The sequence below is a fragment of the Buteo buteo genome, chromosome 23, assembly GCF_964188355.1.
Source record: "Buteo buteo chromosome 23, bButBut1.hap1.1, whole genome shotgun sequence".
Taxonomy (NCBI): Eukaryota; Metazoa; Chordata; class Aves; order Accipitriformes; family Accipitridae; genus Buteo; species Buteo buteo.
Genome location: NC_134193.1, coordinates 4825640 through 4848885, shown reverse-complemented (window position 1 = coordinate 4848885; position 23246 = coordinate 4825640). Strand labels below are relative to the sequence as shown.

The following is a 23246-nucleotide window of genomic DNA, read 5'->3' as shown; positions in this document are numbered from 1 at the left end:
CCCACAGAGCCCCTTCCCCTCCAAAATGGGGGGTGGGTGTTGGGGTCAGCGCGGGTGTCGGTCCCCATGGCCACGCTGGGGTGGGGGCGTGACACGAGTGGGGGGTGTGTGACACGAGTGGGGACGTGGAAGGGGTGACACGAGTGGGGACGTGGAAGGGATGTCACGAGTGGGGACGTGGAGGGGCACGTCTGTGGCTGGGACGCGGCGGGGCGGCACTGGGGGGGACGCGGGGGGTCTCGGGGCCGGGGACGCTGCTGGCGCCGCCCGAGGCGGCGGTGACATTTCCCATCAGGCACCGCCACGGGCACCCCCACGGCCAGGCTGGAGGGGGCCTTCGCTTCCCGCTCAGGCAGCGCCGCGGCCACCCGCGCCGGCAAGGAGGGGGGCCTTTGGGAGGCCGGAAGCGGCAGCGCGACGCATGCGTACTCCTTTCCGCTCTTGGGCCCGCCGCCGCCGACACGGTGAGGCCGCGCTCTGGGCCCGTATCGGTCTCGCATCGGCTCCATCCCGGGGCGGCGTCCTGGGAGCCGCTGCTTGGCAGCCGTGGGGAGCCCTCGCCCGGCCCCCCGCGGGGGGATTTCCGGGATGGGGGGGATCTAGGCCCGAGTTTGCGGGGCGGGAGGGACCGGGGGGCACTAGGCCGCGGGGAGGTCCCGTTACCGGGGGGCCAGGCCTCGGGCTGGAGGGCCCTGGGGTGGAGCGGCTGCCCCAGGCTCCCCCCCGCAGGCTGCAGGGGCAGTTCCCTTCAGTTCCCACCGGCGAGACCGGGGCATTCCACTCCGAGAGGCTCCCGTGGTGGAGGTCCTGGACCGGCCGCGGGCTCTGCCCTGTTCGGGGCCGGCGCGGGGCTACGGCTGGCGAGGGTGCCTAGCCGCTCAGCAGCTTTGTGCGTGCTGTAGTGCCCCGAGTACCAGGACGTCTGCGGTTCCCTGCTGTTCGGGCCAGATCGTCCCACTCCTGGGCCCGACATGTCGGGAAGCATTGCCCGGAGTCGAGCGTCCCCTCGTTGGGGTGCGATGGCAGCAGTGCGGCTCTGGTGCGGGCCTATGGGCCTCGGGTGCGCTCCTGTGCTGCCAGGATCAGCTCCCGGCTCTGAGGAGGGAGTGCGAGGCTTCCTCGGTTCCCGAATCAAGTGTGAATTAACAACAGCAGCACAAGTATCCTCAGGCCCCTGGCACCGGTGGTAGAGCTGAAAGGCGCCTTTACACTGAGCTGTGCCTCTGCCCCGCCTGTGTCAACCCTTGTTTCTTGTTTTCACTGGCAGCAGCTAGTTTATAGTCTTTACTATGGTGATGTGAGTTAATGTTAATGATCAAAAGTTTGGACTGCTTACTTTTCCTTCACAGGAAAGCAATGGGAAGGGATGCCCAGCAGCTCAGGTGTTGAAAAGTAGTTCAGAAAGTTCTTCTGGGAGACAGGAACCTGGGGGGTGTAACTTAAGTGTTAGGCTTTTTGTACAAACCAGCACTGTTGTTACTTTATTACTTCTGGTAGACTCCTGAATGCATCTATTTTAAATCACCTGTATTTACCGTCTGCCGCTTACCTCTTGTTTAGATGTTGATGCCCAAGAAGAACCGAATTGCCATCTACGAACTCCTTTTTAAGGAGGGAGTGATGGTGGCCAAGAAAGATGTCCACATGCCGAAGCACCCCGAGCTCGTTGACAAGAACGTGCCCAACCTCCACGTCATGAAAGCCATGCAGGTATGGAGGCGAGGGCCGGGCTGCCAGCCAGCTGGGGTCTGGGCACATGAGATTGTTGTGTACTTATGAATAAACATCGTCAGCCGTTATCAAATAAACGTTGCCTTGCATTTGCCATTTCTTTCGTGTTACAGTTATTTTCCCATTTTCCTGATTTTTGCTATTTCCTCTTTGAGTTACTGTTCCCCACAGACTGTAGAAGGTTATTCTTTTGTGGATCCACATCTCTAGCTTAGTTTTTGAAGCTATGATACCTCTGTGTGGAGTAGCCTTGTATTTTCTTACAGAATGGGAATGATGCTGTAATTTTGTCCTGCGCATGTGAACTTTTATCTGTTCCTAAATTTCTATTCCCCACGTAACCCCAGTTAAGCTCTTGTGTTCATAAAAGCATCTAGTGAGGGTACTGATCAGAGATGTTGAATGATGATAAGGATCATATGTGAAATAATTGATAATTCTTTCTCTAGTCTCTGAAATCCCGTGGTTATGTGAAAGAGCAGTTTGCGTGGAGGCATTTCTACTGGTATCTGACCAATGAGGGCATCCAGTACCTGCGCGATTACCTTCACCTCCCCCCCGAGATCGTCCCCGCAACCTTGCGCCGGAGCCGCCCGGAGACTGGCAGACCACGGCCCAAAGGTAAGCGGTGGTTGAGAGGTGACGGCCGAGTCAGCAGGAGGAAGCAGGGCACAAAGTTAAGCGTGTTAGCGCAGGTGTGGTGGACAGTCAGCTGAATGTCAGCTTCCAGCACGGACTGGTGTGAGTTGCTGTGATTTTTGGATGTATAAACATGAGTAGATCAAGGAGACGTGTGTAGGTTTATTGCTTTTGTATTTGGCACTAGTTTGATGGCTGCTGGCCTACTGAAAAGTTGCAGAGGGCTAAAGAAAGACTGACTGGGAGAAACGCTTTCAGTGTGGGACTTGACTTTCTCTGGTAACGCAGGTGCCTGGAATTGCTGAGGGCAGGCACGCTGAAACTGCATGCTGTGGATCGAGGTACCAGTTGGTGCTGAGACATGGCTGAGGTCTGAGACGGAGGATGTCTGTAGCTGCTGGGGCTTTTCAAAAACTGTTCTTGTCTTTTGGAAAGAGCCTGCTGCAGTTCTTCCTCAGGAAGATGGTGTGTGTGGTGCTGGTCTAGTCCAGCAGGCGCAGAGAACCTTGTCTCTGGCTGAGTTATCCTTAGAACAACTACCTGGGAGGCTGTTGAATGAAAGTTGAGTGGCCTTGGCTAGGATTGCTGAGATAGGGAGCAAACTCGAATTCAGGTGTAGCACGCAGGCACAGGATTCGATGACTAAAAGCAAAAGCTAAGCTTGGGTGCTGGCTGTGCTTCACATGGGGGTTCAACTGTGGTACCTGCGGTCGAGTTGGATAACCACAGTTCTGGCTTTATCACGTATACTTAACACGCTGTTAAGCAAGTCAGATTATTAAAGCTGCCTTTGCTTTTTTAAAGATTTACAACAAATACGTGTGGTATGTTGGGCTCATAATTCTGATTTTTTTTTTTTGGTGGGTTTTTCATAATCCAAAGTGAAGGAGATACTGGTCATGCAAACATATGTGCTGCTGATGCTGACCTCTCAGATTGCCCACAGCTGCCTCTGCACAGGTGCCTCCCTGCAAAATGTGTTATAGACCCACCTGCAGATGGCTGAAACTTATTTCCAGAAGGTATTATTCTCTGGTTGCAAATAGCAATGTTAAATAATAAAGTTTGGGTTGCAGACCTGCCTCTCTAGTCCACACAAGGCAGAAGCTACGCTTTTTCCTTGTGGGTGCTTGGTGTTGGCCTGTGAATGTCTTGTGAACCATTTTGATAGTGTTTGTGGTGAGCAAAGTCGTATAATAGTGCAGTATAAATAAACTTGAGGTGAATGTGCTGAAGCCACCATGCCCCTTGGTTCAGTTCTGAAAAGGTTACTGTGTTCCAAGCTAATAATTCAGAATGAGAAGGATGGTTACGTTGCTTGTATGTATTTGGAAATGCTCTGCAAAATCCCTTCTGCTTGGTTTTCCTGGTTTTTGGTCTAGTAGTAGAGAAGAAACACCACAGTGCAGAACACAGATTGTGGAATTGCCCAGAAGATCTTTGGGGAGATAAAAACTTCTAGAAACTTAGAAGGGAGAAAGTTACTGCAGCTGTGGTCGGCAGAACAGCATTGCCTGGTCTCTCAGGGCAAGAAATGGTTTCTTCTCCCTCAAGGCAGGACATAATGCGTCTTCTGCCTTGTGTGGAGTTGCCTCTTGTGTTTACCAAGAATAATGTTACAGATGTTGTCCTGCCCTTAAACCAGATCTTGCTCTGTGAAAGAGGAGTCCTGCATGACAAAGCTCTTTCTGGTAGATGGTAGGAGTCCACTCTTCTGCTTGTGAGCTGCATCATATCCCATCCCCAAGGACTGGGGACGGCGGCTGTGGGGTGCCGAGGAGTTCACCTGCATCTCCTGCAAGTTGTTTTTTAGCCTAACAAAACTGTAGCATCATCTGCTTCAAAGGAAAGAATTGCATTGAAACTAGGAAGATGATGGTTTCCTTGATCTCTGAGTAGCATTGGATGTTATCAAATTTATTCTTTAGATGCTGTGTTTATCCAGCAAGCTGAAGAAACTGCATATGTAATGGAAGGGTGGGGCTTACAGTTCCTGGCTAAAATGTGTTCAGGGTTTCTGCGGTGAGATAGCTTCACTTTGCAGCATCCCAGCCCTTTTCAGTGCAGTGCCAGTGACCTCATTCAGTCCGCACCTTGGCAGGGTTAGCTGGTAGGGCTGCACAAATTGTCAGTTTCTGTGCTGTTTTTCTGTGGATTACCTGCCTTAGGCTGCAGCAGACTAGGAGTTGCAGAGGTGTGTGTGGATGGTGGTGCAGAATCCAAGCTTATGTGTCTTGCTTGACCTCTTGGGGTTTTGGTGCCTTTTCTGGTACTTTTGTGCAGTGCTACTGACTTTCTCAAGTAAGGCTTGGTACAAAAGCTGGAACAGTTAGTCTAAAGCAGGTTTTGGACTACTATGTATTTGGTATTTGAAGTTTGTGTCTCTGTTACAGATGTAATTGAACTGTTAGAAATTAAGGCTGGACAGATAGAAAGTTTAAAAAAAAATAAAACCGTTGGCTAGAGGATATAATGGTTTAACCTGACATACGGGAAGGATGTAGCAGCACTTGTAGGATAAGTTAATCTGTTTGGACATCAGTGGGTAGTGTTTCTCTTTGTAATAAAAGCATCTATTGTAAGAACTGTTTTTTGTATGAGAAAACTAGTGCCTGTAGTATAAATCAAGCCTGTAGAAGTGCATGATTCGTGTTTTCCTGCAGCATGCTTGAGACTGCTAGTAGTACACTGTGGTGCATCAGGCAGCAACTTCCCTTAAATGTGTCTTACTGCCTGGGCATGAAGACCTTGGCCTGGTGCTGTGGGAGCATATTTCGTCTTTGATGCTCAGGGTGAACCCCGTAAGAGTGGTGCAAAGGCTTGCAGTTCCACCACATCTGTTTCTTTCCTGCAAGTGTTCTGTCTGATATTAATCTGCTGTTACATAGATAATCTGCTCTTAATTTTATTAATCTATTCCATTGTGGAGGATTTATGATACTGATAGTGTAGCTGTATTTTAGGTTGGGATCAGCATGTCATGCAGTTTGTGACTTAGCTACGAACAAGCTTGTCGGACATGACGGATTCCCTGTATTTCTGATTTTTTTATTATTGTTGATTTTTGGCTCTGATGAAGGCCAGGAGACTGTTGAGATGATGCTGTAAATCCATTTTTCACATTATTTAACTTCAACCCAAGCACAAGCTGGTGCACTTAAGCAGATTTCACCCTTAAAGTGATGTTTTCCTTGTAACACTTTTTTGTTTGGGTTTATATACACTGAGCTGTCTAAGGTGCAACTCTGCTGGTAGATGTAATGCTTAACTGGAGAGCTTTTTTCTGCCTTGAGATGCAGGGTCACCCATGGAATGAGTTGTTTGTGCCCTAGGTAAGCAATGTATTTGATGTTGCTTTTTTCACTTTCAGGTCTGGAAGGTGAACGCCCCGCACGTCTTACTCGGGGAGAAGCTGACAGGGATACATACAGACGCAGTGCCGTTCCACGTGAGTGTCTGTCATGTTGCTGTATGAATATCAGGCCAACCTTGCTCTTTGTGCAGTTTATCTCTTTGGGAGAATTGTCTTCAGTGTTGGCCTCCTTTCAAGAAGAAAAGGGGAAAATTAGACTCTTGGCATTGCTTAGGCATTTACGCAATAGAGTTCATCTGTATCTGCTGATGGATATGATTCTTTTCTTGAATCTTGTCAAGCTGGACTGTGGGATTTTCTCTGGGGTGGGTTCGGTAACTCTCCAACAGTCTCAATAATAGCCATTTCACTTTGCTGTATTTTGCCTCAGTTTTAGTCATCTTTGATTGTAAACCTATGATTCCAAGCAGGAGCACGCTGTACTTGGGGAGTGGATTCTTTGGTTAGTAACTCATTCTTCTCTCTCTTCAGCTGGTGCTGACAAGAAGGCTGAGGCTGGTGCTGGAGCAGCCACTGAATTCCAGTTTGTGAGTATTTGCGTACGAGATTTGCTACCTTTATTGAGGGTTTGATTAGAAAAAAGCGGATAGGTCATATCTGCATGCTCTTCAGTGTGGTGCTTCTCAGGTATGCCAGCTGGGGTTAGGTATTTGGCTCTGACTGTGTAACAGAGGCTGGTGACTGTTACTCCTTACGCCCAGCTCGCTGCATTCCTGTTGGGGAAACTACATGATGGCCTTGCTGCTGTGATGGGAAGCCAGTGACACATTTGAGAAGCAAGCTGAGCTCTCTGGAGGAAATGCATGATTTTATACGTCAGAAATAGAAGAGTTTTAGACCTGATCCACAGAGCTGGCTAGGGTGGGTTGATTTTGTTCTTGGTATCACTCATCTGGTTAACCTGTGTCAGGTGGTTAGCCTCAAAACAGATCAGAGTTAGGCTATGCTTGGAGCAGGGGGTGCTTATCAAAGTAATGCAAAGTTGGGGAAAGAAGGCTAGCTCTTCTATGATGTCGGTGGTTCTTGCTGCTGTGTATTTGCTGCTGTCACTTGCTTAATACGGTGACTTCTAATGCTCTTCCTTTTCTGTTGCAGAGAGGTGGATTTGGTCGTGGACGTGGTCAGCCTCCTCAGTAGAACTTCCTGCTCATGTTTTGTGTATAATAAAATAGGTGAAAATGCCACCTGGGTTGCATCATTGTGTCGTTTTTAAGTGCATAAATCTAGAGCTCACGTAGCAGAGGTGACTCAAATCTCTGGCGTGTGTAACAGCAGTAGTGGATTAACTTGTGATTAGAAAACAGGTTGTAGAAGAGGAACTTTGTAGGTTTGGTGGTTAGTGACGTAGGGTTTTGCTAGTGTGTAGAGGTGATTCTTATGGAGGAATGAGGAGCAATTGGTTCATGGCAGTGCAGAAGCGCTGGAGGCAGTTTTTCTTCTCTGCCCAGGAAGACACTAATTTCTAGTAATTCCCAGTAATGCAGTAAAGCTGGGCTGAGAGACAATTCTGTTTTGCAGACAGAAATTTCGGCAAGTTCAGCTGTGTCAGCCTGAGGCCCTCTGTGAATCCGACACAGCCCATGCAGGCAGGTGAGCATTTCCTTTATCCCAGTTCTGAAATCACTGGGTTAATTAACTCTGGCTTAAGGAAGTTGGGGTGTTTGTGACAGCACCTGCTGTCTGGAGCTGAGCAGAGCTGGGGCAGGGAGGCGCAGGCCGGGGTCCCCTGCAGTGTGCAGCCGACCAGTAGATGTCACTCGCCATCTAATGATGGGATAGTGCTAATTGGGAATGGGTTTCTGTAGCCTGGTAAATGGTATCTTGTTCAGGGCAGCCTTAATACCACAGAAGTGCTAGACACTAACCCAGGGAGAAGGTTGTTCATTCCAGTCCTGGTTTGGGGTGGGGGAAATGGTGGGCATGAGATTATTTATTAATTTATTTGTTTATTTCTGAGGGAGTTGGCACTGTAGGGAGAGACTAGGCGTTTCAAATCTTTAACTGATCCGTCTGCCTCCGTTGAATTTTTTAGGTTATGATATAACTAAACCTAATCCAGAGTAACCTGCTGAATCCCAGGTGACTGGATTTAACCAGAATGCACTTCACAGCCTAGCTTTTAATGGGAATATGCATTAATGAAGCTCTTTTGTTGTGGTTTTTTTTTTCCAACTTTGTTCCTGAGCCTCTGGGTTGTCCAGGTCTACTGGGGCTTTTTGTTCAAGTTTCTGCTTATTTTATCCTACAGTGTAGCGCTAATGTTTACACTTGCTACTATGCATTTATAGTTGTGATTCTGTTTGGGAAGCAGTGTTGTGTTCAGCAAAATGTTCAGCTTCATGCAAAATTAAGCAACTATTTCAGATCACTTGGAGTATTTCAGTGTGTAGCAATTTGTATGAAATGGTAAATATTTTCTTCTAAAAGAATATTTGGCTCATTAAAGGGAAGATTTAGAGGGAGAATCCAAATGAGCAAGTAAAAAATGGGTTTTGTTTTGGGGTGAAAAACCCCAGTCTAAATAGACTCTTCCACAAGGGAAGTATTACCTCCACATTTTTAATTTCCTGCTAGTCTCCTGGCCCACCAGTCTGTCCAGCCTGGGGCAGGAGCTCTGAGGCAGAGAACGGATCCCCTCCTCGCCGTCCAAGCTTTTTAGCATTCAGCCACCTGAGCAGATGGCCGGGGGTCTGAGAGGCACGGCTCTTAATGGTGTCTCCTTTCTGGATGGTGTCCCCCCGGGTGCTCTCTGGTGGGATCCACACCTGGCAAAGAGCCTTTTATTCCACCCGTGCATGGAGTCAGAAGATGATAAAGGCTTCTTGGCTTTACCCTCTGTTTTCGACTCCTGTTGCGGAGCAGAGACAAAACGTGTCTGTCTTTGCAGTGGGGCGATGCTGATGTGAGCTGCTCCTGGGGTGCAATTTGGGGGCTTATAGGCTGAACTGAAGTTGTGCCCTTAGGCTGAAGCCTAAATATGCCCACGAAAGGGCCGTGGGAAGCAAGAAGCCGCTGCAATAGTGTGGGGGAGGGGGGGGGGCTGCAAGTGCCCCCCCTGAGGTGACCATGCTGGTGCCTCCCGGGCTGAGGCCACCCGGCTTGAAGACGACACCGCCTCCCCCCCCCCCCCGCTCCTCGCCGCGGGGTGCAGAGCCCCTGCCCCGTCGCCCCCCCCCCCCCTTTGTTCCGCTCCCGCCCGCGGGGTACAATGGGACCCCCGCAACCGCCCTCCGCCACTGGCGTAAGCCGCCGCCCCCCCGCCTTGCGTAAGATGGGCATTCTTCCCTCCCCGGCGTCTGCGCGCTTTGCGTAGAGCCGCTGTCAAAGCCAGGCCATGTGCGCGGCGGGCGCTGGGGGCCGGCCCTGCCTCGGCGCTTTTTGCGTAACTGCCAGGGCGCCCCTGCACGCAGCCGCCCGGCGGGTTACGAACGGCCGCCTTATTCTCGAAGGCGGCCTGCGCCTCGCCGCTGGCGCAGGGGGCTCGCGTCCAGGCGGAGAGAAGGAGGCGGAGGCGTGGTGGCGCCGTCTGCGCCTGGAGGGGGGGAGCGATTCTGGAAGGCGGGCTGCGCCGTCTGCGTGGCGGGCGCGCCGTGAGGCGGCAGGGGGCAGCCGCCCCCTCCTCCGCCCGGCGGCTCTACGCCGTTTGCGTAGCGTTTCCCAAGATGGCGTCGCGGTCGTCGTCGTTGGCGGTGGCCGGAGCGCTGGCGGCGGCGGCGGAGCGGCTGGAAGTGAAGGGAGGGATGAGGCGGGCGAAAGGCGGCAGCGCGTAGCGGGCGGCTCCCGGCCTGCGGGAGACAGAGCGTAGACCGAGAAAGAGACTGTCGCGGGGAGGCGGTCCCCCTCCGTCCCCCCCGTCCTTCCCCGCCCGCCCGCCCCTCGCGGGAGCCCCGGCGGGTCCTTCCCGGCGCCGCCACCCTGCCCGCCCCCGTCCTCTAGGCCGCGGGCCTCGCCGTCCTCCGCCCCCCCCCCCTCCCGCCCCTTCCTCACCCCCCCCTCCCACCCCAGCCGCCCCCTCGGAGCGGAGGATGATGAAGCTCAAGTCCAACCAGACGCGCACCTACGACGGGGACGGCTACAAGAAGCGGGCGGCCTGCCTGTGCTTCCGCAGCGAGAGCGAGGAGGAGGTGAGGGCCGGGGGGGGGCCGCGGCCGGCCGGGGGCATGTCCGTCCGTAACATGTCCGTCCGTGTCCCCCGGGGCCAGGGATGGGGGCGAAGCCGGGTCCCGCAGGGGAACCCCCCCCCCCTACCCCCGTGCAGCACCCTGCGGCCCCGGAGCCGCCCGGGTGTGACTGGGTTGCAGCGGGTTTGGCCTTTTTTTTTTTTTTTTTGGTAGGGTGCAATTAAGCGTCGGTGGAAAAGTTGGTGTTTCCCCTCTTTTCTTTAATTCTCTGCGCTAAACATGAGGAGAATGCCCAGAATGAAGGGTTGTGTATCGTGGGGTGGTGGAACAGTCTGGTAAGGAGTGTTGTGGCACGGGATGGGATTTGGCAGTTGAGTGGACCGACCACGCTGGCAGAACTTCAGTCCAGCACATCACATGAGATGGGAGAGGAAACCTGACCTTGGATTTATAAAAAGAAACTGGGATAAAAGGGGACTGATGGAGTGCCAGAAGTTGCTGTCCAGAGAGGCTTGGGAGGAAGTGGGAATTAAAGGTAGATTGGTTAGTTTAAGAACAGCCGTGTTGCTAAGTGGTCGTGTTGTCCGTGAAGTTAAAAAAGAGAAACTTTGCTCAGATGTGCAATTTTTTCGCTATTCTCTTCTAGTATCTTCTTAACGTGGGCTTGGGGTACTCGGGATAAGCTAGGCTGCAGGTCTTTTTTTAGAGTCAAGCATACTTCATTTCATTTACTGGTTCCTGAGTGGCTGTGCTAAAGTCTTTGTTCTCCTGATTATCATATTTGTAGCTACAGGAAATCAGAAGGGAATGCAGACAGTTCACTGGAGGAAAGTAAATTAGCATACCGTTCAGTTATTATTTAACATGGTGAAGGAGGCTTGACGAACCCTTTGTAGCTGTGCTGTCATGGTGAAGAGTGTCAACATTTCAAGCATAAATGGTCTGAAATGAAAACAATATGTTTTGGTGAAGCGTTCATCATAGCTTTCCTTCCCACTGACTTTCAGGAAATTTATGATGCTTTGAACTAACTATGAAAAAGAACGTAATCGTATTGTGTAATGATGCTGGGGCTAATCAGCATGGGTGGTTGAAGGCATCTGAGTTCCCTGATGCAATTTTACACAATTTGTGAGGCAAGTGTGGCAATTCTTCTCAAGAGTTAGATGCTTGACCATGTTTGATTTACAGTGTGGCTGAAGATAGAAATGTAATTTTACCAGCTACCTGATGCAACCAGCTTTTGTCTGGTTGTTAGGCTTTATTTTACAACCCTTCAATTTGCAGTGTCACAGGGGCTCCAGCTTACCCCACGGTGGTGGTCTGTTACGTCTCCTGGCCAGTGGGAACTGGTGTCCAGAGCTGTTACGGCATTGGTGACACAAATGTATGTTAACATGGCGGTTTCACAATACTGACCCGAGATGGTTGAAGAAGGAAAAGTAAACTCGTTCTAGAGGCATGCTAACTTGTGACAAATTTCTTTCAGTGTAGGTTAAGCTGGTTAGATTTGTTTAAGGTTGAGCTTTAAAGCCATTTTTATGTCAAAGTTGTGTCTGTGTTGGGGTTTGCAACAACTTTCAGTGGATTGAAAATCTCATTTAATTTAAACTGGTACAATTTCAGGCATTAGTTTGTAGGTAAGACCTCGAGTAGAAAAATCTGTTTTCAGTTTCAAAGGCAGGAGTTCAGATCTGGATAGCTGTCGCCCTGTGCTAATTGTGCCTTGTCATTTCTGTGGGTCTGTTATGAAGGTAGCTAGTGAAGCTCTGGGAAACTTCTTGTGTATCGGGGCAACAGGGGTTCTCACGTGAGCGTCTTTTTCTCGCTTGAGCTTTGGTCACTGTTAGTGTTTGGCCTTGTCTCCAATCTCCCCAGTAAAATCGGGTGCATTGTACTGTTCTGTGACACATTAAGGAGCACTAATTGCTTTGTAAATGATGCAGCATGGGATGTGGATTGATTTCCTCAAGTATGTGTATGTGTGTGCTTTTTTGTAAGTGAGCCACAGAAATAGTGAAGCAATGAATTACAGTTTTGTTCTATTTTGAATTGGCCTCCTGAGGACATCACGCAGCCTTTCAAACACCATATTTATTTATGGTATCTATGTGTTTAACGCAGAGCTGAAACTGCATCCTGTGTTCTCATCTATTGCATACCTACTCCAATAGCCAGTCATGAAGTGAACTTTTTCAACAAATGCATTTAGGAAAGTTATTATCGAGTCACACCATACTAAACGCATACGCACCAGAATGGACTCCTTTCACAGATACTGCTCTTGATCTTAGTCAAAAGGCCTGGAAGCCATTTAAATTATGCTTGTATTGATTATTGAAATCAGCAAGCAGGGAACCTTGATTTTTATTAATTTATCTTTCTAATTATTTCTTAGGTTAATTCTCATTTGTTGGTGTTTATTTAAACTTTAATTTGAGAGAAGTCTACTTGTCTAATCTTATTGCTACTTGCACTTTTTTGATAACAAGAAAGGTGTTATCTGTATGTATTTATATAGTTTAACATATCTGTGAAAGATTTCTTGTTTTTCTTTTGGATAATAGTATTAATTTTTTTTTGTGCTACTGACATATTTTATTATATATTACTTCTATTTAAATGGAAATTGAGGTTTGTTTAAAAGGCCTCTCCAAGAAGGGCGAGAGGTGAACCCAGAACTAAAGTATGTTAGTTAAGGATATATTAAAAGCTTACTGTTTGAAAAGAAGGGAGGGGGGGAAACATGTTTTGGTAAATAATTTAAACTTGCTGTATTAAAATATTGTTTTTTTTCTAGGACTGGCTGTTTCTGGTTACTGTTTCTTTTAAGCGCTTAAGAAATAGTAGATCTTAGCTCTCATATGTCTTCTTCATTTCCTGCTACAAATTTACAAAAACAAGTTTTCTTCTTTTTTGAACCCTAAGTTAGTTCCTGAATTAAACAATTTTGTCAATGAACAAGAAGAAATAAGAAAAATTGTGATTACACTTACAGAGGAGGCTACTTTTTTTCTTTTTGGGTGTTTACCCCCTAATTCTTCAGTTCATTGATGTAATTTTCTTTAAAATCTTAGCAATTGTGGAGACTGCTAAAACAGCATGTCTTTGATTAGGCATTAAATTTGCAAATAAAGAGTCTTAACATAACAATACTTTGTTTCTTTTTTAGTTTTTAAATGATTTATTTTTTCCTTATGCTGCTCGAAGTTGCACATTTTCTCTGTATTGCATTTGGAAGCTACTACTTTTGGACATGAAAAAAGCTCTGGAACATTTTTGGAAGACCAAACGTTGGCTGAAAAGACGTCTTTGTTACATATTCCTTTAAAAAGCAGTACAGGGAGAATTCATTTAAACATGAATCTCAAATGGAGCAAAAAAATACATTTCTTAATTGGGCTGTGTGGAAAAAATCTGTATCTGTGTTGTTTCGTAAACAGCGAGCCACCGCAGAGTGATGTCTCTTTGGGCAGGAGGGAGAACAAGGGAATCAACAGGATTAATTCAAAGAGAGTGTGAACAGACTTCAAAGGACCTTTCGGCAACCAAATGCCAGGACTCTGCTATTTTCATCTTTTCAAATGGAGTAAAGTCTCTTGATATTTGCTGCTTCTGCAAAAGTGGGGAAGGAGAGTGTGCAGATCAAGAGATCCCAAGTCTTGTGCTACCTCTGAAATCACTCATTTTGTTGCTCGTGATGTCAGTGCCTCTCAGTATTGCTATTATGGTGTTATTTTTAAATAACACAAGTATTTTTCATGTAGAGCAGCTGTCCAGAAAATTTCACTAATGTCTTAATAGTAAGAAGCAGATGGAAGCCTGCTCAATGGCAGCATCTCTGTGTTATATTTTAACAGAAATAAAAAGGAACCATTTGGCTTTAAGTCCTGCACTGGTGTAGCTACAGGTTTAAGCATGCCTGCATTGTATCTGGTGAAAGGACAAGCTGCTCATTAACAACTAGTATTTTTAAAGACTTTTGGAGGAAATGCTTCGGGAAGAATAAGATCCAGGATTGGTCGTCTTTTCTTAATTGTGAATGAAGTCTAAATTGAGATGAGAAAACAGAACTTTCACACAGCGTCGGGTAAGCGCCCTGGCTCTGCTGCCCTATGAGCGCGCCAAGCCAATACAGTCACCAAAAGCTACGTTTATGTAGCCCCACAACAGCCTTGGTTGAGGGAAGTAATTTGAATGCAAACTAACCCTTTTTCTTCTTGCTTCTCCTGGGTCAGCTTTAAACCAAGCTATGATGTAAGACAGCAGTTCTCAAATTTTAACTGTAGACTACGTTGATGATCACATTGTGTTCCTGGGCCATCCTTTGTGCGTTTGCTTCAATATAAAAACAATAATAGCTAAAAGCACTTGGAGTACTTCACTGTTGGGACATAAAGGGAGCCCAGCATCATATGATCATCGTACTTTTCATGGAATGTAGTCTCAGAATCTCTGTTCTGATGGCTTGGCTTGACTCTATATGTTCCCTTCAGCTACATAAAAGGGTTGTGGTTGAAAGTGAATAAAGTTCTCCCTGTCTGTTGCTAACACATTACCACATCTCCAATAGGATATAGGCCAGTTTAGAAATAGTTTTGTTGCTTGTGCTTCTGTCCCTTTCAGCTGTGCCTGTAGCTAGTTTTCTCCAAGAGCAAGAGCATAAACCTCTGCAAAACCTAGCATTCATCTTTAAAAGTGTTTAGCCTTTTCATAAAGGCAGCTTTCATAAACAATTTTACAAGCAATTCCATGGTCTCTTGTACTTTCCCAAACTACAAAAGAATGAAAATTGTTAAATTTTCACTTAATTTACTGGAAGCTCTGTAAGCTGTTGTGAAACTGAAGAACTGATTGTCAGTTTTGTTCTGCTGCAACTCAGGGAAAGTAATGAATATGGAAAGAGGAGAGTGTATTCCACCCCTAGGTTTGTTGAGAGGGGCCCAACAGCAGTGGCTGCTGTCTCTTCTCTGCATAACGCTTCTCTGAAATCTCTTTCATCTCAGATTCATTTATTGCCTGACCAGAGGCTGTTGCTGGTTTTCCTAGCTTTCTTTCCTCACTCTTTGTGTCCCGTTCCCCCCTTTTTTTTTACTCATGATCAGTTCCCTGACTTGATGCATCTCAGCACCCTTCAGACAAGCTACCAAAGCGTTGAGGCAGGTACAAGCAGTTGGGGGGTGTACCCAGCTGGGACTGCTGCCAAAGGACATAATCTTTCCATGGATGGTCTCTCAAGGTCTGGAAAAACAACTCTTTCCCTTCTCAGTTAAAGGAAAATGATCATGTGCTTGGATTTTATCTTTTTTTTTTTTTTTTTTTTTTTAATAGAGAAAATTAGCCCGGTTTGCATACCTCTGTGATGGGGTCACCCAGAAAAATTCATAGAGCAAAATTAAGAAACTCTCAACTCTACTGTGTGATTAGTAAACATCAGTGTTCAGATGCTGTATATAATATCTAGCAATTGGGAAACAGGTATTCAGTTTCTTTAAACAGTAGTTCTTTTTTGGTCCAACTGAGAGACTGACTGCACAGACTAGTCAAGGATCGTTCAAATTTTGTGCGTAATTGTATCAAAAATTGTGTCTCTGTAGCTGTCTGTTGTGCAGCGGATGATGCACACTAACTCTTTGTTCTCAGAAATTTCACATTAACATGTGAAATTCAGAGGGATACAATTACCTACTGGGTAGATTTTTTTATTTTTTTTTAAGATGCTTCAGATGGTTTGAATGTTATTTTCATTCATATTGACTTGGGTGGTTACTTTTTCTTGTGTAAATAACATACTGACGTTATGCGTAGAATTAACTACTTATATTTGAAAAGCTTCTCAAGAGTTTTCATGGCTGTAGGGTTTTTGCATGCTTTATTTTATGAATAGGACTTGCTAATCAAAACAGTAAGTGTATACATATGCAGCTGCTGACATCCAGAGTCATTTGGTCTGTGTAAAAGGCCAAAATGCTCCTTTCATTTTTTTTTTTTTTATACTTTTTTCCTTATAAGAAAAGGCAGTTTACAAGCTAGCATTCCTTCTGGAAGAAGTCCTTCTGGACAAGTTGTGTAAGTACCAAGTGGTCAACAAACTAGTTGTGACAGGCAGAAATAGGTTATCAGTTTTGGGGTCTTTTGCTGGGAGTGCCTCCCTTATCAGCCCTTTGCTTCTGAAACAAGCGGCTGCTGGTTCAGGCATTTCAGCTGTTTCCTCTGGCCTGTCCCTGCTGTGAAAGGCATGTTGCAGATAATTTTTGTGGTTATCTAAAACATATAATTTTTGTGGTTATCTAAAACATATAATTTTTGTGGTTATCTAAAACATATAATTTTTGTGGTTATCTAAAACATAATTTTGATGGAGGGAGAGGACTCCAGATTGTGGTGTTCCTCAGTAAGAGTAAGCAGTCACTCTAAAGTCACAAGAAAACTGTAGTAACAGTAATATGACCCTTGGTATTTTGAAGCCAGAGTAGCAGTGCAGTACGTGATGATTTATTATTGTTATTCTAAGAAGTAGCCTAAAAACCAACAGAATTTTCTTTATTTTTTCCCCTGTGTTTATAGTACTGTAGGTGTGATCCAAAGGCTTGAAGTGACTTGAACTTCTTCCAGTTCACCTCTTACTCCTTTTTCAAGACTTGTGCTTTACTTTTGTCAAGTTCCGTAGCGCGAATACTTTTCCCTTGCTAGCTTTCTGCTGTTAATTTCCTGCCTCCAGTTTCTAGGTACTGTATTGTAGGTTAAATCACATTATGCCACAGAGCAAGGTGTGTGTGCAAAAATAACACTTGTCTAAGGAAATGTATGCTGTTGAGGAACAGTAATGCTCCTGTGAGGACATGCTGTTATGGTCAGGAGAGGGTTTTTCTGTGGCTTGCTGTTGAGGTTGTGTGTATTCCTGTCTTAGCTGAAGACATTGTCATGTTTAAAGCCAACTGTAGCCTTTCTGACCACAGGCTGTACTTGTTATGTGCTAACTTCATAATGTGCCCTGAATAGCAAGAGGGTGGGAGAAACCCTCCTGTAAGCCTTGGCATGCATGTTTAGACCATCCTGCGTTAGTAGTTTGGCAAAATGCATGTTTTGTTGTAGTGTAATTGAGGCTGTGTTTCTGCTGGTTAAATTAGATTAATTTTTGTATGGCTTTGCTAACTACAGTGTCTCTTCTCCTCTCCTGCTCCTCTTGAACTCCATCTGTCAGCGTATGCTGTTGTTCATGTTTAAAGGTAGTCTGATGTGGTCAAATTGAGATCCCAGTTTTGTCAGATATAAAAGCATGAAGTACAGTAACAATAACATATTGGGATTGTGAGGACATTTGTTAACTTTGAGGAAGGCATGAAAGGTCTTTATTATGCTGGGCACAGAGCTGCACCGGCTACAATATCCTGCCTGGTCATAGGCAAATTGGAGAATCGCTAGCACAGCTAAACTCTAAACTCCTGAATACAGAGACTCTTATTAAATTGAAATTTTCAAACAAAGACAGATTGTACAGGCAAAAATCATTGAAGTCAGCCATCTTCTCCACCAGCCTCACTGCAGCATGTTGTGAGACATGTTATTTTCTTGCTGTGTTCTGATAAATTACGCTAAAGTGTGAAATGAGTTTAAATGTTGGAAGGTGTGCTTTAGTCTGTGCAAAATACGTGATTTTGTGGCTTAATATTGATAGAAAGCGTGAAAGAAAGTGCAGAGGCTGTTTCAGTAGCCAGTAGCTATAGATTGGCTTCTGGCAGCAGAATGCTGTCTGGGCCAAAAAATACGTATTTAACATCTTGTCTGCTGTTTCTTATTAAGTCTGCCAGCTTGATTGTCCTTAGGCTGGCGTGTGTGGGTAGGACTGTCTTTTCCTGGAAGTCTGGAAGGTTCACAGCTCATTTTCTACTAACGTTGTAGCCCAGCTTCTAATAATGCTGTAGCCCTTTTTGTCTTTGCTGTAACACTTCTGTGGAGCCTCTTTCTAGGAATCGTGTTCCTTACAGTGTAGCTACTCTTGTTTTATTTATAGGTGGTGGTGGCTGTTCTTTAAATCCACCATAGCATGAAAGAACCTGGGAATCCCTCAATCTCTGTTCTCTTAACTGGGAATTAATTCTCTGCCTTATTTTGGTTGCCTAGTTTTTGCTTTGCAGAGCACCATTATTGCTGGGGGGAAAAAGCAAAACAAAACAAACCGCTGATGTGAATACAACAGATTTGTACGCAATTAGGTTGTTTTAAGGTCAGCATTGTGTATCAGGGACTCCCAGATTTATCCTGGTGACAAACTCTTTTCCCCTTTTCCCATGGAGCTACTAGCTCTGCGTGTGGCAGTCCAGGCAGCCTTAGATGTCTCAGCATGTTTCCTGTCTCCTCCAGGGGAAAGTTGTTAGGCTGCTCTAGATTTGTTTGGATTTTTTGTTTGCATGCTGCTTTGAAGGTTGCTTACCATGAGGGCTACAATCTAGCACTGTTTAGGAGCCCCTGCTGTAGACTTCAAACTTTGCTTATTTTTCTAACCTTTCTCTTATTTCATTGATTGTGTGTGAGAGCTACTTGAGGGCTGCCTTGTGCATTGCCAAAGAGGCTTGTGTTGCTCATTTCCCTGCTTTGAAATGACATAATTGTCTTTCAAATCCTGGAAAACAGAACTTGGCCATGTGACATGATACCTGCAAATGCTTTTCCAAAAGACTGCAAGACTTGGCTCCAAAATGCCTAGTAGGCCAAGAGTCTCAGTAGCCATCTTAAACACAGTTGCCTGGTAAGAATAAAATGGGAATGTCAACCTTCCTTTGTGTTTTGGTCTGATTTAAAAAAATAAAATAAGTAATTTTTGGTATATTTTTTACAACTATTTTGATTAAAATATCTTCTTCAGTATATATTCAAATGAATGTTTTTATGTAATAAAGAAGTGAACAAGCAAAAATTTAGGTATCAAGGACATACAAGGTAGTCCTTTAAAAAAACTGTACTCTTTATTTCGTAGAATTTGGTTGTATTGGAAAATGTTCAGTCTAATTGAGCAATTGAATAACATATTTGTTGTGTTATGTTGTAAAATGAATGTATAGTTGTTGTTCTCTGTCTTGGCTTTTTGGTGTAAGTTAGCCTTATGCTATATCACATTTATTCTGAAACTTAGAAAATAATTCTGACCTTGTTATGGCAGAAAGACAAACTATTACATCTTTCTTCTGCAACCTGTTCAGCTGGTATCTGCACTTCCCCAGGTATTTTATGTTCACCCATCCAGCTGTCAGGGGAAAGGTTTCTGCAGGGGTATGCTTTTCTTGGAAACAGTATTTGGGCTGTTCCACCCAAATAGTAATGGTTTTCAGAGAGGTTGTTTTTCAGCAGATCTTATTTTACTGGCTTTGGGGCAGTTTGTAAAATATTTGAATAATGTTGTCTTGTGAAACTATGCCTTGTGAGATGATCAGGGTCGTGTCCATGCATCTGAGAGTCCTGAGGGAACTGGCTGATGTAGTTGCCAAGCCACTCTCCATGACATTTGAAAAGTCACAGCAGTCAGGTGAAGTCCCTGGTAACTGGAAAAAGGGAAGCATTGCACCCATTTTTAAAAGGGGTAGAAAGGAGGACCCTGGGAACTACTGACCTGTCAGCTTCACCTCTGTTCCTGGGAAGATCATGGAACAGATCCTCCTAAAAGCTATGCTAAGGCACATGGAGGACAGGGAGGTGATTCGAGACAGCCAGCATGGCTTCACCAAGGGCAAGTCCTGCCTGACCAACCTAGTGGCCTTCTGTGATGGAGTGACTGCATCAGTGGACAAGGGAAGAGCTATGGATGTCATCTAGTTGGACTTCTGTAAGGCCTTTGACACGGTCCCCCACAACATCCTTCTCTCTAAATCAGAGAGATATGGATTTGATGGGTGGACTGTTCAGTGGATGAGGAATTGGTTGGATGATCACATCCAGAGGGCAGTGGTTAATGGCTCAATGTCCAGATGGAGATCAGTGACAAGTAGCGTCCCTCAGGGGTCCGTACTGGGACCAGTACTGTTTAATATTTTCATCGATGACATAGTGGGATTGAGTGTACCCTCGTCAAGTTTGCAGGTGACACCAAGCTGAGTAGTGCAGTTGACATGCCTGAGGGACGGAATGCCATCCAGAGGGACCTGGACAAGCTGGAGAGGTGGGTGCGTGTGAACCTCATGAGATTCAACAAGGCCAAGTGCAAGGTCCTGCATGTGGGTTGGGGCAACCCCCAGTATCAATACAGACTGGGGTATGAAGGGATTGAGAGCAGCACTGCCGAGAAGAACTTGGGGGTACTGGTGGATGAAAAGCTGGACATGACTGCTCGCAGCCCAGAAAGCCAACCGTATCCTGGGCCGCATCAAAAGCAGCGTGGTGAGCAGGTTGAGGGAGGTGATTCTGTCCCTCTGCTCCGCTCTGGTGAGATCCCGCCTGCAGTACTGTGTCCAGCTCTGGGGTCCTTGGCACAGAAAAGACGTGGACCTGTTGGAGCAGGTCCAGAGGAGGGCCAAAAAAATGATCAGAGGGCTGGAGCACCTCTCTTATGAAGGCAGGCTGAGAGAGTTGAGGTTACTCAGGCTGGAGAAGAGATGGCTCCGGGGAGACCTTATTGCAGCCTTTCAGTACTTGAAGGGGGCTTATAAGAGAGATGGGGACAGACTTTTTAGTAGGGCCTGTTGTGATAGGACAAGGGGTAACAATTTTAAACTAAAAGAGGGTAGATTTGGACTAGATGTAAGGAAGAAATTTTTTTACAGTGAGGGTGGTGAAACACTGGAACAAGTTGCCCAGAGAGGTTGTGGATGCCCCATCCATGGAACCATTCAAGGTCAGGTTGGACAGGGCTCTGAGCAACCTGATCTAGTTGAAGACGTCTCTGCTCATGGCAGGCGGATTGGACTAGATGACCTTTAAAGGCCCCTTCCAACCCAAACTATTATTCTGTGATTTGGATTATAATGACTTTTTTACTTGATCCCTTTGAATACGTTGCATGTATTGGGACACGGGACTTTTTTAGATGTGTAGTTTTTTAAAACAAAACAGTGTCTCACCCTCATTTTGAACTAGGCCCCTTTGTCTTGGGAGAGCTCATTGGTAGCAATATCCTGTTTAAAGTTGTTTTAAAAGAATGACCTTGTAGGGCATGTTTCCTGCTCTCTCTTGATGGGATTTCCTTTTTATTAAACAGGAAATAGTCTGATTACATAAAAGTGTGAGAATGACACGTTTTTCCTTCCCAGTGAGGGTTGTTCGTGTTAATCCTATTCAGAAAATGCTCAACTACCATAGCAGCTGAAGTTAATTTACTTTGCCTAAAACTGTTGTTTACACCTAAAAGTTCCTACTAGTGTGTTGTTAAAGCATTGTCTTAGTCTGAGCAGTCCAGCAGGCTTTCCTGTAGAAGTCTTTGTACAGGGCTTTTCTTAGCAGATACTTTTTCTCACAAGTGGAAGGTGCCAGGAGTTCAATGGTATGAAGTGTGCTGTGCTGAGTTTAAAAGATCTGTTTCTGCAGCCTTTTTTAATTTTATTTTTTTTTTGAGCTGGAACTCCAAATTGAAATTGGAAATGGCAAAGGTGATGCTTCCTTACCTGGCAAGAAAACTTGTACTTTCAATGTCTGTTACTTTCCTTTTAACTTTGTCCTCAGAATCACCTGCTGACCTGAAGTTAGGAATTTCAGTCCAAGCTCTTCTGTCTACAATACTGGTATTTAGTCAAGATGAAATAAAAGTCCTATAACGTAATAGGAAAAAGTACCATGGTAAGATGGCACAGGCTGGTGGACTGCTTTGTGTGCTGAGTCTGCAGTGGCCAAATATTAGCAAAGCAGAGGTGGTGGCTGGTGATGGCTTTGCAGTCCCAGCCCATGGTACCTGGCTGCTGTCCCGAGCCTTGAAGGCTCTGAGGGTGAATGAAGTTTACATTCCCTATTTAGGCATGGCTTACTGATCGCGTTTTATATGGATTGGATGTTTGGGGGAAAGGAATTCTGTCTTCCTCTTGAAGAAAGCCAAACACCACGGGATGTTACTATAAAGTAAATGCTGCTTCTTTGCAACCTGAGCCAGAAGACAGGTCAGGTAGTAAGCATCTCCATTAGGAAGCTGCAGAATTAAGGAGCCCATTCAGCATAATTCATTTCTAGTATGCATTTGTCTTAATTAAATAGGCAGATTGGGGAGTGCTCAGGGATTTAAATGGGTTTTTTTGATAAATGATGCTTCTTCGTGCATTGCAGGACTGAGGCATGGGTTCTGCTGAAGCAGGAAGAGGAGGCTTTGAGACATTATTATTGGTGGGATCCACAGAAAATTGCTGATTAGAGGAGTACTGACACTTGAGAACACCGAGTTTAGTTCCAGACTTAGGAAAGGTTAGACCAGCAGTGCCAAAATGTTTGTTGTGACCCCTCTTCAGTTTCTGCCTTACGCTTTGCTACTCCTGATTTGAGAGCTGCGTTTTGGACCCCACAACTGACCCTTGTCTCCTCACCCTGTGTGTTCTAGTTTGTTGGCCCCCCCTCTTTTCCCTGTGCTGAGCCAGTGTGGTCTGGGTGGCCCTGGAAAATGAAAAATCACTTTGCAGGGTGGTCAGTTGGCAGATGAAAATTTTCAAAAGATAAAAGAACTGGGAAACCCTGGAAATCTTATGCTTGTTTTTGTTTCAGAAGTTTAATTTTGAATTCTGTAGGTAGGTTTCCTCTTGATAATCAGCGCAAAGCTTTTCATATCCTACTGGTAAATCAACATTTACACAGTAAAGCCTGGGATTGTAGTGTCTCGCACAGTGTAACTTCGAAATGTCTGATTGAAACTGTTACAGCTGGCCTGTAACCTAATTGGACTGGTATGTTGGAAAGTTTCTGGAGCAAGTTGCTTTGGCTCTAAGCTTTGTGCCAGTGAAATGATGAAGTATAGCATGATGACTCTAATGAACAAGCTTTGTTTAGAGAGCTGAAAAACAGTATTAGTTTTGTTTTTAGTTTCCATCTCTGCTCATGGATGTATTGCAAGTAGATTTAATAAGCACAGTGTCTCCATATTCTTTGGGAAAATTTTTAGCCAGTTGAGATTGTTAGTTAGCTTTTTTGTTTCTAGAAGATGACAAAACGAAAACTGAACTTGTACAGAGCAGAATTACACTGGAATAAAATGTGTTTCAAGAAAAACTGCCACAAAGCATGCTTATGAAAAATTACTCCTGTGAAAATGGTTGAACCATTTTCCTGATTCAAAAAAATCTGTCCTTCTGTGTAGCCGTTTCCTAGGGTTTTAAAGTGGTTTAATGTAGGCTTATATTTTGCTTAGATCTCATTGAACAACCTCATCTAAAACCAAAGAACCAGGTACTGGCTCCAGAGCTGAACTCTTTGGTGCCTGC

At 45.5% G+C, this 23246-nt stretch overlaps 2 protein-coding genes across 2 annotated transcripts in view; both read left to right on the top strand.

The window, feature by feature from the left end:
- Positions 1 to 375: 375 nt before the first annotated feature.
- RPS10 (ribosomal protein S10) lies at positions 376 to 6927 on the top strand. The gene is made up of 6 exons (XM_075055600.1): positions 376 to 464; positions 1561 to 1710; positions 2181 to 2352; positions 5741 to 5818; positions 6215 to 6270; positions 6839 to 6927. Exons 2-6 carry the CDS (start codon positions 1561 to 1563, stop codon positions 6878 to 6880), a joined length of 498 nt encoding a protein of 165 aa, XP_074911701.1. The 5' UTR covers positions 376 to 464; the 3' UTR covers positions 6881 to 6927.
- A 2463-nt stretch (positions 6928 to 9390) lies between these two features.
- Positions 9391 to 23246, top strand: part of NUDT3 (nudix hydrolase 3) — a 32980-nt gene continuing 19124 nt past the window's right edge. Inside the window, exon 1 of the mRNA XM_075055599.1 lies at positions 9391 to 9867. Within this exon, the coding sequence (XP_074911700.1) occupies positions 9769 to 9867 (99 nt within the window). The 5' untranslated portion in view covers positions 9391 to 9768. The remainder of the gene's footprint in view (positions 9868 to 23246) is intronic.